The 16,537-nt window shown below is 38.9% G+C and overlaps 1 protein-coding gene across 1 annotated transcript in view; it reads right to left on the reverse strand.

Moving 5' to 3' along the window:
* Positions 1 to 14,350: 14,350 nt before the first annotated feature.
* The window catches only part of GRXCR1 (glutaredoxin and cysteine rich domain containing 1), a 133,871-nt gene continuing 131,684 nt past the window's right edge, over positions 14,351 to 16,537 (reverse strand). The window contains exon 4 of the mRNA XM_045984453.1: positions 14,351 to 14,530. Coding sequence (XP_045840409.1) covers positions 14,351 to 14,530 — 180 coding nt within the window. The remainder of the gene's footprint in view (positions 14,531 to 16,537) is intronic.

The raw sequence follows: 16,537 nt of genomic DNA on the forward strand, positions 1-16,537 counted from the left end.
ATTTTTTTTTTTAAGATTTATTTTTTGACAGATAGAGATTACAAGTAGGCAGAGAGGCAGGCAGAGAGAGAGAGAGGAGGAAGCAGGCTCCCAGCCAAGCAGAGAGCCCGATGCGGGGCTTGATCCCAGGACCCTGGGATCATGACCTGAGCCGAATGCAGAGGCTTTAACCCGCTGAGCCACCCAGGCGCCCCTCGTTTACAGATTTTGACCAGTTGCAGTGAGAATCAATTCCTAGGATCTTCTGCCTTGGTATGTTTCCATACTTAACAGGTTTGGGTGGCAAGAGATAAAAAAAATGCGTCAACGATCAGATAGCCACTCAGCAATTATTAGTAGGAATATAGTATAAGTTAAGCCTCATGCTTAGCATTGACTATATGAAGGTTGAAATATATTACTAATACCAACAGGAGGGTTGCAGTCATACAGAATATTACATTACTTTACCAATCAATCAACCATTTTCAGCACCCAATTATATAAATATATTTCTAGAAAATTCAAGTGAATCAATTTCAGTATTTTAAGAATAAGTAATAGAGTTTAAAAAGTGACCGATACAAAATACCTTTAAAAAAAAACCACTTTTAAAAAGAAAATTGCATATAAATCACTCAAAAATACAATTGGAAAACATAATCATTCATCATAATAATGCTGACAAAAGAAAGGAGGAGGATACATAAAATTAATTCTACCATAATTGGGGCACCTGGGTGGTTCAGTTGGTTAAGTGTTGACTCCTGATTTTTTGGGTCAGGTCATGATCTTGAGGCTGTGAGACAGAGCCTTGTGTGGGCCTCCATGCTCGACATTAAGCCTGCTTAAGATTCTCTCCCTCTCCATCGGCCTTTCCCCACCTCTCTCTCTTTTCTTCTCTTTAAAAAAATAAAGAAAGAAAAAGAAAAAGAAAGTAATTCTACCATAATTAAAAAAGCAAAACGGATAGAATAAATAACAATAATTCTAACAAAATATTTAAATTACCTCATAAATAAATAAAACTTTACTGAATTACATATTTTAATAAATTTATTCAATAAATATTTACTGAATTTTTATACAAAATTGTCTTTATTCTGGCATCTTGGGATAATGAAGTGAACAAAATCTGTGCCCTAATAACAATTACATATACACTACAATACCAGGTACCAATAAGTGTTATAAAAAAAAAGTGGGAAACAATACAGGGTTGGGAAAGTGATAGTTTAAATAGGATAGTCAGGAAAGCGCTCTCTGGTTGAGGTTAAGCCAAACTCAAATAAAGTGCTGAAGAAGAGATAGTTCTTTGTTTCTTGATCTGAAAATTAAAAATTAACTAGCCTGGGTGGCTGTCATTGGGCCTCTGCCTTCGGCTCAGGTCATGATCCCAGGGTTCTGGGATTGAGCACCACATTAGGCTCCCTGCTCAGTGGGAGGCCTGCTTCTCTTTCTCCCACTCCCCCTGCTTGTATTCCTTCTTTTCCCACATCTTTCTCTCTCTCTCTTTCTCTCTCTCTCTCTCTCTCTCTGTGTCAAATAAATAAATACAATGTTAAAAATTAGCTAGAGGAAATAAACATACAGAAAGATACAGAGTGATGTAAGCAGGATGGCAAACAGGAGTTTCCATCATTTGTCCCCTCACAGAAATATCAATTTGAACAACTACCCATGCAAAAAACACCTTCACAAGAGCTAAGGATTCCAGGTGAGAGATTATGGCACCTGGATAGAGCACAGAAATAAGAAAAGACTCATTCAAAAGTGTAGCAAGGCCAGGTTCACCTTTCCTGCATCGCCTTTCCCCCAAGCACGGTAGTGAAGCACAGAGAGAGATACCCTTCCTGTGGGCTGAGAGAAGAAGAGTGACATGAACAGCAGACTTCTCCATGGACCTCAACCTCCAGACCCTCCTTCAGAGCCAGGCCAGCTCCAGTACAAAGAGCTGTACTGTGCGAGACTCTAAGTCTACCCCAGCACCAGAATAACCTCTGTGGCCCAAGGCTCCAGCAAATTAAGAGTCCAGGTCCTCTTCTCTGGACCCAGAATCTAGGACACCCAGATCCAGGTCAATCTTCACAACCTCAGGAAGTAGTTCTATGGCCAAGGAGTCAGGCAACAAACCTGCTCTGGCAATAAGCCAGCCTCCTAAAGACCGAGGCATCAGGCCTGCCTCATGGACCTAGATGCCAGGCCAGCGCTAAACTCAGGACAAGTCTCATCCTCAGAGACCCAGGTACCAGGCCTGCTTCCATGGTCTTAGGTGACAGGCCAGCCCCAGACTCAAGACAACGTTCATCCCCAGGGACCCAGGCACCACAGATACCCTGGCATCAGGTTGACCTCATGGACCCAGGCTTTAGGCTTCATTCCATGGACTTGGTCTCCTGGATTATCACTATGAAGCAAATCTCCAGGCTGGACTCTGTGTACCCAGGCATCAAGTTTACCTACCCACTGACCCAAGAAATGCAATTTTATCAAAATTTCAATGTGTGCTTTCACAGAAATAGAAAACAACAATCCTAAAATTCATTTGAAACCGCAAAAGGAACCAAGTAGCCAAATTAGTCTTTAAGAAGGAAGAACAAAACTGAAAGTATCAAAGTATCATAGTACTTGGTTTCAAAATATACTACAAAGCTAAAGCAACCAAAACAGCATGAAAATGGCATAAGACCAGACTTAATAGACCAGTGGAGCAAAATAGAGAGCCCCGAAATAAATCCACATATATCTGGTCAATTAATCTTCAACAAAGTTGCCAAGAGCACTCAATGGGGAGAAGATCATCTCTTCAACAAATGCTGTTGGTAAAATTAGATAATCGGGACGCCTGGGTGGCTCAGTTGGTTAAGCGACTGCCTTCGGCTCAGGTCATGATCCCAGCGTCCTGGGATCGAGTCCCGCATCCGGCTCCGTGCTCGGCGGGGAGCCTGCTTCTCTCTCTGTCTCTGCCTGCCACTCTGTCTGCCTGTGCTAGCTCTCGCTGTCTCTCTCTCTGACAAAAAAATAAATAAAATCTTTAAAAAAAAAAATTAGATAATCACATGCAGAAGAATGAAATTGGAGCTTCCTCTCACTCTATATACAAAAAATTAACTCAAAATGAATCAAAGACTTAAAGGTAAGTCAACTGCAAAACTATTAGGGAAAAAGCTTCTTGACATTGGTCTGAGCAATGATTTTTTTGGATATAACCCCAAAATCCAGGCAACAAAAGCAAAAATAGACAAGTGGGACATGATCAAACCCAAAAGCTTCTGCACAGCAAAAGAAACGATCAACAGAGCAAAAAGACAACCTATGGAATGGGAGAAAATATTTGTAAGCTATACATCTGAGAGGTTAATATCCAAAACATATAAGGAACTCAAGTAATTCAATGCAAGAAAACAAATAACCTGATTTAAAAATGGACAAAGGATCTGAATAGACTTTTCTTTTTCTAAAGAAGACATGCAAATGGCCACCGGATGCATGAAAAGGTACTCAACATCCCTAATATCAGGAAATTGCAAGTCAAAATCACAATATATCACTTCATTTTTGTTAGAATAGCTATTATTCAAAAGACAAGAGACAAACAAGTGTTGACAAGGATGTGGGAAAAAGTGAACCCTTGTTCACTATTGGTGAAAATGTAAATTGGTATAGTCATTTTATGGGAAACAGTATGGAGGCTCCTCAAAAAATTAAAAATAGAATTACTACCCAACAATTACTACCCAGTACCACCCAAAAGAAATGAAATCAGTATCTAGAAGAGATATCAGTTCTCTTGCGTTTACTGCAGCATTGTTCATAGTACCAAATATGGAAACAACCTATGTGTCCATCAGTGGATGAATGCTTAAAGAAATGGTGCACATGGGGTGTCTGGGTGGCTCAGCTGGTTAAGCGACTGCCTTCAGCTCAGGTTGTGATCTCAGGGTCTTGGGATGGAGCCCCACATTGGGTTTCCTGCTTAACAAGAGTCTGCTTCTCCCTCTCCCTCTGCCTGCTGCTCCCCCTGTTTGTGCGCTCCTGCTCTCTCTATATATATATCAAATGAATAAATAAAATCTTTAAGGAAAACAAAAGAAACGGTACATGCCTTTAAAAAGAAGGAAGGCCTGTCATTCACAATGATATGGGTAGACCTTGAAGACATTATATAAAAAGTTAAGTAAGTCAGTCACAGAAAGATAAATACTGTTTCCTATCACTCACATTTGACACCTAAAAATGTTGAACTCCCAGACACAGAGAGTAGAATGATGGCTGCCAGGATCTGGGGGTTTGGGGAAAAGGATAGATGTTGGGAAAAGGACACAGAGTTTCAGTTATGCAGGATAAATAAACTCTGGATATCTAATGTACAACATAGTGACTCCAGTTAGTAATACTATATTGTATACTTGAAATTTGCCAAGAGGTCAGATCTTTAAATGTTTTTATCACACCTACAAGCACACACACATGTACAAAGATAGGTAAATGGGGTAATTAAAACAAGTTAATTAGTTTGATTGTGGTAATCATTTTACAATGCATGCACATATCAAAACAGAACGTTGTACAATGTATATATATACAATTTTTATTTGTCAATTATACTTGCATAAAGTTGGAAATAAAAAAGAATGATCCAAATGTACACAGTTCATACAAATACAGGTGAAAAGTTCTAAATTAAATAACATCAAAGTGTGCCTTTGTGCTGTTCTTTTTCCTTTAGTTTTTATATTTATTTTATTAAAAAATGGTCATATATAAATTTAATATTCAGAAGTTAGTAATTATATGCACTGCAAATCACTCCTGCAACCCAGCCAGGCAAAGAAAATTTCCTGGCCTAAAAGCCTACTGCAACATGACTTTGATTTTAGCAAGCAATTGCTCAAATAAGTATCTTCCATATCATCAGGGAGTAAATATCTCTCGCTTGGATTTTCTAAAATTCTGGGGAGATCCTGGTTTCCTGAGCTAGCATCTGATCATTCCACTGGGGGTATGATTTTCACAGCCACAAGACACTGATGAAGATGCATCCTGCAGAGTCCAATGGCAGGTGCTTGTCATTTTTTTAGCAGGGGACACTCCCTAATCCAGATTCCTGTCCAGGATAGAGTAAAATCACCACCCTGTTATTTTCAGTTCACACTCTCATTTCCAGACCCTGTTCTCCAAAATACGATAAAGTTACCAACTGTTAAAAAGCTTTTCTCATCAGCTATGTGCTATGCTGAAAATATCTACCCCCTCCCCCCGCAACAAGGACCCACATCTTTGATTCTAGCCTAGGTTAGTCCTAGGCCCCAAAATGAAATTATAGCTGCATTAAAGGAGGAATGAAACTAACCCAGAGACAGAGAGAGTAACTGACAATGATTGATGAAGTTTTGAAATGAATTTAAATATGGACTCAGTTTATAAAATTAATTACCAACTCCACACTCTGCACAATAGCAGGGGAAGGTGAGGGGGAAGAAACTACAAAGGTTCATGGATACATATAGAGATAATGCGGACACTTATGGCATATCGATAGCTGCTCTGATCCCTGTTTCTACAATGGGTCATGACACTTGGTGTGTGTTTCCAAATTTCTTGCTCATCTTATTCTATGTTAAGTCTGCCCTCTGTCAACACCTCAGTGGACCAGGTTCTTCTCCTAGTAGAGTGACCCAAAACTTTCTTTGCAGGTTATCTTACTTTTTGGTTGTCCTTCTTTTATTACAGGACTTTAATCCTCCATTAACCTTTATCAGTGAGTTACTTCTAGTTACCAGTAACTAGAAGAAATGTCCTGATTTCCAGATCTCCTCCTTCTTGCATATGCGGTGTAAGCTCTCATACTATTCTCCATAGAGAAACAGGATCAATCAATCAGCCAAAAAGTAACTTATTTTCTGTAGGTTTGGTGTCATCAGAAGCTAAAAATGGCCTCATGGAAGTCTCAACTTTCAGTTCAATAGACCATTGTTTGGGTCCAGATGCCAGCACTGCTCCTCCAAAAGCTAAGATATTAATAGTGTCACATCATGGGGATAAAGATGAAAATATGTTGAGCTAAACCATAAGACTATATTTACAGGATCCATTCCTACTTCTACCTCTTGGTTCCCAGATTCATGTATTCTCTTTTAATGCATTCTGATTATTAGAAGCAAAATAAAACAACCCAGCACCTTTCACTGTCATTGGTTAAAAGTATATACCACACCCTGAATTCTTGAGTTATTATTCCCCACCCCATCACTTCTTTTAATATATAATCATTTTATTTTTTCCAAACCAATCTTTCACAGAATAAATAGTTTGACTGAAAAAGTATTCATTGCCTCCAGGATGAATACAAAGTTTTGCGCTTTCAAAGCTTTTCACAACCAGTTTCTAAACTATCTCTAATCTTATGTGGCAGGTACTGAAATAAATACTTTAATTCTCCCAGCAACCCTGTGAGTTAAGTATTAATGTTACTCCCGTTTTGCAAATAAAAAAATCGAGGCACAGAAAGTGTAAGAAAATTGCCTCAGATCACACAGCTCGTAAATATCAGAAATGGGATTCAAAACCAGATAGTCAGAATCCAGGGCCTGTGCTCTGAACCACAGTGACTCCTGGCCTGGCAGCATCATCTTTGGGGTCACCTGGAACATGGAGTGATGTTTGCCATCTTGCCAGGCACTGCACAGACTGACCATGGGCAATGACTTCCATCTCTATCTTGGATAATAGAAATCCTAGCTATTGTCAAAGGCACTGCTTCATGCTAAGGCCCCCAAGAAGGCTTCCATGGTGATATATTCTGCTTATTTGAGCGACTTATAATAGTTAGTGCCCTTACCAAACATCTGAAAAGCAAAAATTTCGTGATAGGGTTTGTGTCCCATGGTAAAGACAAAGCTGCGTTATTCTCATCTTTGCATCCCTCACAATGCCTGGTACGTCTCTTGACTGAGAGTCCCATGCTTACTTTGGGTTCCAGAAACTCAGGAAGTTTTCCACAGTTACTTCCTAATTCTCATTTCTGGAAACATGGAAGGAGAAGAAAGTGGGAAGAGGACAAGTTTGGTGGAGGAAACGCAGCAACGGGTAGCCATTCGTGGATTTATAATGACACAGGCTTCATGGCAACTGCTGGAAAAAGAAGAAAAAAAAAAAGCCACAAAGAGAACAGATAATTTTACCTTAGGGAAGAATGTTCTGAAAAACAGATACATTTCTCTTTCTTAAGAATAAAGGCTGCTGTAATATTTCCTAGCCAGCACACAAAAATGTGACGGAAGATGTATTGACAGTTCTGTCTCCAGATAAACTCTACAGCAGACAGCAAATCACTCAAAATAGACCTCTAAAGGTCGAAGCAAATATGTAAACTTCAGAGCAACGAGGTGGCATCTGCTTCTCCCAGAAACAGCACCTTAGGTGTTGGCCTGGGGCTCCTCAGTGGGCCTTATCGGGCTTCCCGATGGCCTTATTCGGCAAATGTGAAGCAATACGCAGTATATGCAACACGTGGGCCAATCGGCAATGTGTAAAAAATATTTAAAAGGTCACTACTTCCACCAGTCTTAACATTTTTTCTTTTATTGTAATAAATAAGCCCTCTTTCCAGGTTTCCATGCCACCCCTTTCCCGATTTTGCACTTTTTGCTTTCTCTCACCTTGATTTCGAGTCCTCAGATAACATCTATTTTGATATTCCTCAAACAAGGCTGCAGGGAGAAAAGGGTTAAGATCACAGAAAATGGAGAGAGAAAAAGTGAGAAGAGTGCAGAATGCTAACTGGGGCAGGTGCGGTGCAGAGAATCGATATGGATTTTCCAGATATCGATTAATATTAAGAGTAGTCTTCAGTTTTGCTACATATAAGCACTGCTTTTCAGGACATCTTACATTCTTTTATAAGAGCTATAGTCCCATTCAAAGTCACCTTGCCACCAAATCGTGCATTCTGAGTTTTTCAGTGTGTTCTGTTCTAAGTTTAATGAAAGAATCCAAAAAAGTTCAGAATGGAACCAGAATGAGACATTTCCGTCAGAAGGAGTGATCCTTCTTTTCCTGGAGGAACTGTGCTTTAAGACAAGGATACCTCCCCAGAGTAAAAGGAAAGCTTCATCTCATCAAGGAATTTCCAAAGAGGTCGACGATTCTCTGAAGGAGAGGGCTTCTTGATAAATAGCCTTTGAAGCTGCTTCCAGGAAAGCACAGGTCCGCACAGCTTCGTGCTCTCTGACACTCTCTTTTTTAAAAGGATTATTTTTTAAAAGTTTAATATAAAGGGGCACCTGGGTGGCTCAGTGGGTTAAGCTTCTGCCTTCAGCCCAGGTCATGATCTCAGGGTCCTGGGATCGAGCCCCACATCCGGCTCTCTGCTCGCTGGGGAGTCTGCTTCCCTTTCTCTCTCTGCCTGCCTCTCTGCCTACTTGTGATCTCTCTCTCTCTCTCTGTCGAATAAATAAATAAAGTCTTTTTTAAAAAGCTTAATATAAAGTACACATAAGGTGTATAATATTTTGATTTGGTATACACGTACTTAGTGAAAGGATTAATACAATCAGGCTAATTAACATATCATCTCCTCACGTAGTTACCTTTGTGTGTGTGTGTGTCCAAGAATGCACCTGAAATCTACTCTCTCAACAAATTTCTAGTATTCAGCGCGTTTTATTAACATCATGATGTGCATGAGATCCCTAAGACTTATTCATCCGACATAATGCAACTTTGTACCTTCTGACTAACACCCATTTTGCCCACCATCTCTACCCTCCTAACCACCATTCTACTCTCTGCTTCTATGTATTCCATTTTTTTTTTTTTTTAGATTCTACACATAAGTGAGATCATACAGGGAACATTACGCTAAGGGAAGTAAGCCAGATACAGAAAAAAACTGTCTCTCAGGAAGGCAGGGTGTTGGGGTCTCCCAGGCTTGTGGGGAGCAACATGCCTTCCCGGGTAGTTGTGTCTCTGGTCAAATGCCGCAGGTCAAACACAGCCTGCATTCGAAATGCAGGAAGCTAAGCTAGATAGCAGTTGCTGATAAGCCTGAAGGGTGGTGTGGAAGGTAATGGCAAATAACCTTGAGCATAGTATCAACAGCGCCCCGGTTACTGTTAAGGTCACATCAGTCCACTAAAGCCTCCACTTCAGGTACACTCCAGGCTGGCAGATGCTCCCCATTCCCTCTGTAATACATTGCTTCTGATGCCCTCTGCCTGCAGATGCTTGCAACCAGGAGAAATGTTCTTCTACCAGCGGACCAATAGATCTCCCAGGATTCAGTTGTTTCTTCCTAAATCTGTTAAGATTTATAATTGCACTAGTCATCATATACATAATTGTATAACTAAATCACATTAATTTTAATTAAGTGAAATAGTTTGTTATAACTCAACGTCACATGGACTGGTTGACTATGAGAGCAAAGAGATGTTTATTCTCTGAAAAAAAAGTTTGATGCCTTTAGAAATAACTTTATAAAATCAAGTACTAAAAAAAAATTGTCAAATTATTGTGAGTGAGGAAACTACAAAAGATCAGGAGAAATAATCACCCAAATCTAAAAAGATACTACATTCAGACTACTTGCTCAAATAGTCTTTAAATTTTCACTCCACTTTGAAGAACTCCAGACTGACTTCTTGACTGGGCGTAAGGCTTGTGCATGAAAGACCAGTCAAAATTCTAATCAATACACAATAATTTAGCCTTTTTTAAAAAGACCTTGGGATGACAAGAAGATTAAAAGACAAATATGCATTTATATTTCTTAGGTATGAATCATTTTTTTAAGCTCTCCCCCTCCAAACCTTTGTTAAAAATGTTTTCATGGACCATCCTAGTCCTGATGGCATCACTATGTGTCCTTTGCCAACAACCAGCATTGCCTGGCTTTTGAAATACATGGAGAATTGCAGGCGAGATTGTATGAAATTCTAACAGCATAGGAGTATGGGACAGATTTTTCATTCCTATTCTGTTGCTTGTGTACATGTTATCTTTGAGCAAGTTTGTTATTTGCTTCATTAATTTCCCACTTTACACCCGAAATAAAACCAGCTCACATGAACACTTAAGATAATACCACAAATTAATATAAATTTCAAGACTTTAGGAAAATTAATTAACATTCTGAATCAGTTTCTTCACAGTATGGTAAAGAAGAAGTGAGACACCTACTAAAAACCCAAGCCTGCAGAAGGTGTCCAACAAATGTTAATTCATTTCCTTATCTGATTAATAAAAAGATACTGTTGATGTATAAAATTATGATAATTATGAGGTGGTTCTACACTTCTTTGTAGTGCTTTGTGTTTTTAAAATAGATATACCTTCCTATATATTCTAATTAATCGCATGGAACGCATTGTGGGATAAATATAGATAAGATCCCTTATTTACATTTTATAAAACAGAAATGGAGAGACGTGAAACTTCTAAATCAAGTTCTCTCAGAAGGGTAACATAAGTCTATGTTTAAATAAGCCTATTTATGAGCTTATTATTCTCACTAACTTCTGTAACTCTATGCGACGTCTGAGGTTGTTGGGTTTTGTTTTGGTTTTTTAGTTTCATTACTCTTCCATAACGTTCTTCTTTAGAGGCTCACAAATAATCAGCAGAAAACATAACACTTTAACTCCATGCCAATGCATGAGAAAAGAAAAAAAGATAGAAACAAAAACAAATTCCTCCTGGTGTAGCATTAACATTTAGATCAGAGTTCCTCTGTCTTGACACTACTGACATTTCAGGCTGGAGAATCCTTACTGAGAGGTGGGGTTATCCTGTGTTTTGTAGGATATTTAACACCATCCATGGCCTCTAGCTACTAGAGGCCAATAGCTGGAGTGGTGGCAATGGTAGAAGCAGTAGCTTTCAATGTCATTTTTTCCCATATGTGAATCTAATAGTTCCAGCCTTATTTGTCAAAAAGACTTTCCATTCCTCGTTGCCTTGAACTGGCATCTTTCTTGAAAATCAATTGACCTTATTGTGTGTGTCTATTTCTCCATTCTTTATTCTGTTTTGCCAGTCTACTTGTTTATTTTACTCTACTTATTAAACATTTTCTTGAATACCCTAGATTGTTTGCATTTTTATATAGATTTAAAATTACAGGTCAAATTCTGCAAAAAGTCTGGTGGAATTTATTTGAGACTTCATTGAAATTATAGGTATCTTTAAAATGTCATCTTCCGATCCAAAACGTGGGATGTTTCTTCCTGTATTTTTGTTCTGTAATTCCTCAGCAAGGTTTCCATTGTAGTTTTAAATGGGAAATCCTACACATATTTTGTAAAATGTATTCCACATCCTTAAAGATGGCTGATAGCACTATAAATTGTATGACTTTAATTTTATATTCTGTTTGTTTCTTATGTATTGCATTTCTAATTTTTATAAAATGACCTCAAATCCAACAATATTAACTTCCCCTTGAAGTTCAGTAATTTGTAGATATTTTTGGATTTTCTACAATCCAGTCATGTTGTTTACAAATAATGAGCTTTATTGTTTCCCAATCTTTATGATCTTTTTTTTTCCTTGTCTGTTTCGTTGGCGAGGACCTTCATCATAATATTGAAGAGAACTGATCAAAGTAGACTTTTATGTACTCTTCTTGATCTTAAAGGAAAGGATTTAATCTTTTTACCATTAGGTATAATGTTAGCTATAGATTTTCATACTCAATGAGTTCCTTTTTATTTTTAGTTCAAGTGTTGAGTTTTGCTCTAGCAAGCAGCCAAAGATACAATGATACCACGGAAATTTTGGTTTTGGTCTTCTGAAGGCAAGGGTGTTTTGTTTTTTCCCTTAGCTTTAACAATATAGCCCTTAATCCTTGGCCTTAACTCTAAATATGAGGCTTTTCTGGGATTTTAAGGAAATATTCACTGTTTACCACTTGAAACCCAGATTCTGACTTTGCAACATAAGCAGCTGTTGAAATCTCTGCTCAACTATTTGGTCTCTCAGCTACTTCTTTCCTCTGAGTGATAGTGTGATTTATAATAAATATATATTTGGTCTTTGTGTCTTTTTCTGGCACAGAGCTAAAACCCTTGAAATTTAGGACCACTTCTGAGTTGTGGAACATGTGGGGATGCTGGGAGAGTGACATGTTCAGAGAGCACTTGGAAGTTCCTTTCCCCACACTTCACCATATGTGTTTCTTCCATCTGGCTATTCCTGAGTGATAACCTTTTATAATAAACTGGTAATCTAGTAGGTAAGATGTTTCTCTGAGTTCTCTAATCAATCCCAGATTGAGGGGTCTTTGGAAGCTCGTATGTCTAGCTGGTTGATTAGAAGCACAGGTGACAACCTAGGCTTTTGATAGACATCTGAAATAATGGTGATGGGAGGGCCATCTTGTGGGACTGGCCTTTAACCTATGGATCTGATACCATCTACCAGTAGATAGTGTCAGAATTGAGTTGAATTGTAGGACCCCTAGCTAGTAACAGAGAATTGCTTGGTGGTGTGGGGAAAACCCACATGCATTGAAACTAGTCCCAGAATTTTACTCTGCATGAGTAGGTTAGAAATCAGCCTGGGATTTAAGTGGCATTAATAAGCAGATCTGGTGGCTCCTCTCTGTTTGGTTCTCTCATTTCTTAGAATTTTCCATTCAGTTCCAGGCATCCTGCAACCCCAAATGTCAATATTTATTTCTTTAATCCAATAAGTTTTCACTTTCTTTATGAGCTATATTCTGTGCAATCTGGGAAGTGTTCTCAGAGGAGAAGCTGGATAAATGTAAGTTCATTCTGTTTGTTTCCCTTCCCCCGGTGATTGAATCCCTTCCAGTTCCTTTCTGGTAGTGGTTGTTTTCCAAAGCCTTCGACAGTTGTTTATTTTTCATTATTTTGTTCAAAATAAATGTTATTAGTAGGAGGCTTAGCCTGCTATAAACTGTTCCACTATTACTGATTGTCCCTCCCTGTACTGGATTTCTTACCGTTCCTCAAACACACAACTCTTCTGACTTCTGGGTCTCCACATAAGCTATTCCTTTACCTGGAGCCCAGTCACCCTTGCTCTGTGGCTAACTTGTTTCCAATTATCCTTCATGCAGGAGTTGAAACATCAGCTGTTCAACAAAGTCTTTTCTTACCAGCTTTAACACATCTATATTGGTTCTCATGCTGTAATTCCCATAGCACACTGTGCCATTTGTTATGGTATAAGACTCATCTTTCCTATACTTATTTAATACTTTCTTCCTTTTTGGAGTGTAAGCTGTATGAGAATAAAAACCATACCTTATACCATGCCTCACCAATAAGAAAGTATTTGGTGAAGATTATAGCTTTCTTTAATGTCAAAGTATAAAATGTTTTGATTACCTTTTCACAAATATTGAGCAAGTGATTTATTAAAGTTATTCATAAGGGAATCCATCAGGATACAGACACATGTACAGGTAGGCAACAACCAATAATTACAACAAAATTTCTTTTGTCCACTTTGCTAACGTTGCCTATGTGTTCAAACTATGCCCATCTCGGAAGTACAATAGCACCTTTTTGGAAGGCTTTCAGTGATAGTAATACAAAGAAAATATTTAAAAAACTAAGTCCAGATAAGTCTTCTGGAAGCTTTTGTATCACCACCAAGAAATCCACCCGATAACGTTAACAATCTATCATTAATGTCATCCACTCCAAGACTGATTTACAGCTTTAAAAAATTCTACTAAGTATAAATATGATTATATTCTTTTACATTCGCCAGAGCCATCTTCCTCTCTGTAGCTGAGACACACAGAAGTTCATTATGCATCTCGGGAGTTGGATTAACTCATTTTTTTTTTTTTTAAGATTTTATTCATTTTCTACAGAGAGAGAGAGAGAGAGATCACAAGTAGGCAGAGAGACAGGGGGAAGCAGGCTCCCTGCTAAGCAGAGAGCCCGATGCGGGGCTCGATCCCAGAACCCTGAGATCATGACCTGAGCCGAAGGCAGAGGCTTAACCCACTGAGCCACCCAGGTGCCCCAGATTAACTCATTTTAGACAAAAGGGTGACATGGCCATAGGCACTGTTAGATATATTCTGTCTTCTCTTCAGAAAAGTCAAACACATTTAACAAATCAGAGTTTGGATATCCTGGGATACTCCTGGGTACTCCATTAATTCCAAGCAGAAACCACAGTCTAGCCCACGGCATGGCACATCGTTGGGAAACAAACCTTTATTTAATAAATTGATGAAAATGGCCACGACAAAAATTCAAAACAAAGGCAATTACAATAAACAAAGTTTATTGATTAGTCCATAAACATTACCTTTAAAAAAAAAAGTATAAACCATACAACTGACTTTGGTTAATAAGTAGAGGTGCTCCCCCAGTGGGAGGTCCACCTAACCAACACAACTCTTACAGCGCTGAAGACCATTCTCGTTGCAGACGGTACACTTCAGAGCTTTGAAAGAGTCTGTAAAGCAGTTTCGAAACACTGACATCTTGCTCCCGTGGCAGACAGAGCACGGAAGAAAGCCAAAGCCTCCACAGGAGGGGCACTCATGTGGATGCTGTACTCTCTGTAGAGGAACAGGGAGGACAGAAAGACGCGTTAGCATGAACAACTCAGTCAGCCTTCCTGTAGTTCTGTATTATGGATGGTCGTAAAATAATATTGGCATGATATGGCTGTGGACTTGAAATCACCGACCATTTTTGCACATTAGACCCAAGGGGGAAGCTTGCTGAAGTTCTACTTATTATCCCATTGATGGCCATCAGCAGCACAACCTCGGTTCGTGAAGGCTGGCACATTTTAGGTGAAAGGGTCCATAACCCAGGAAATCTATCTTATGAAAACACGCATTTACAAACCAAGCAATTCAGGAAATGGTTATTTGCATTAGCGGAAAATACTGTAGCTTTCCCTTTAGTAACTCTTAACAGTTTTCTAGTTTTGTTTATAGAAGAGTATCACTAATAGTGAGTCTGGAAAATCAGAAAACTAAAAGCTGAAGAGTGGAGCAGTCACTGTCAACTGAAGATTTATTGTTGTGCTGCACATTTGAATAATGCTTTGGTTTTTTAAAAGCACTTTCAAATGCCTTATTGCATAGAGCCTTCCCTAAGCTCATCCTTTACACATACAGACACCTTCTAGTGCAAAGCAGGTAATTCAGGCATCTTTACCCTCATTTTATATTTAAGGAAATAGGCATTGAAATCTTAATACATTTATCTAAGTCCATAAAACTTCCCACAATGGCTATCCACCACTCTACCTCAAGTAAAGATAAAACACCCTTCTACTAGAATGAAAATAACTATGCAGTTTGTTGAGGATAATATTTTGAAAATTATTCATACACATTTCTATTTGCTTCTTTGAGCACATATCCTTTGCTGGCGTCCACTAGTGGTATCCATCAACTGGGGGGAAAACTAAGAAGGAGTCATTCAGAACGAATACAGAGAGAAAAGTGAATTAAGACCAAGCTTCTGACTTGCAAAATAGGAGTCTGCAGCAGTGTTTGAAAGCTTGGCTTTGTGAAGGGAATAATTGCTAAAATAAGATTGGGAAGGGGTGCCTGGTGGCTCAATGGGTTAAGCCTCTGCCTTTGGCTCAGGTCATGATCTCAGGGTCCTGGGATTGAGCCCCCTGTAGGGCTCTCTGCTCAGCGGGGAGCCTGCTTCCCCCTCTCTCTCTGCCTACTTGTGATCTCTCTCTGTCAAATAAATAAATAAAATCTTTTTTTTTCCATTTTATTTATTTTTTCAGCGTAACAGTATTCATTCTTTTTGCCCAACACCCAGTGCTCCATGCAAAACGTGCCCTCCCCATTACCCACCACCTGTTCCCCCAAAAAGAAAGAACAAAATAAAATAAGATTGGGAAATACAATCTATATACACATACAGAAACACACTCAGACAAACATATTTTACATACACATACATATAGCTGTTCTCTGGAGATTCACAATTGCATACACTAAAGTCCCCAAAGCACCCAAATGAAAGGAACCCATTAACTAGGTTTAATCTACCGTTTCCCAGCTCATACAGCTACAATAACCCTTTTCCCAGGAAACAACTATAATTCTCTTTCAATTAATACCTTAAGGAATGCACTTTGGGGAATAAACATGAAGGGCATGATTGCCTGAAAATTTGTATGTTCCCAGATTCCTTTTCAGATAATACATTTTCTCTATATGGCAAAGTTCACTTGCAGTTACAGTTTGACTTAGCTATTAGATCAAAACATGGTATAGTGAATCAATAATTTTACATAATATTAAAGTCTTTAGAAAAAAATCCAACGACTGAGTAAAAACAAACCTAGTGATAGGAAATGAAGGGAGGAGAGGAGAAGGGAGTTGAGGGAAACTGGAGGGGGAGATGAAACATGAGAGACTATGGACTCCGAAAAACAATCTGAGGGTTTTGGAGGGGAGGGAGGTGGGGGGTTGGGTGAGCCTGGTCGTGGGTATTTCGGAGGGCACGTGTTGCTTGGAGCACTGGGTGTGGTGCATAAACAATGAATTCTGGTACACTGAGAAGAAATTTTAAAAAATAAAAAATTT

Source organism: Meles meles, chromosome 2, assembly GCF_922984935.1.
Source record: "Meles meles chromosome 2, mMelMel3.1 paternal haplotype, whole genome shotgun sequence".
In the NCBI taxonomy this organism is placed as follows: Eukaryota; Metazoa; Chordata; class Mammalia; order Carnivora; family Mustelidae; genus Meles; species Meles meles.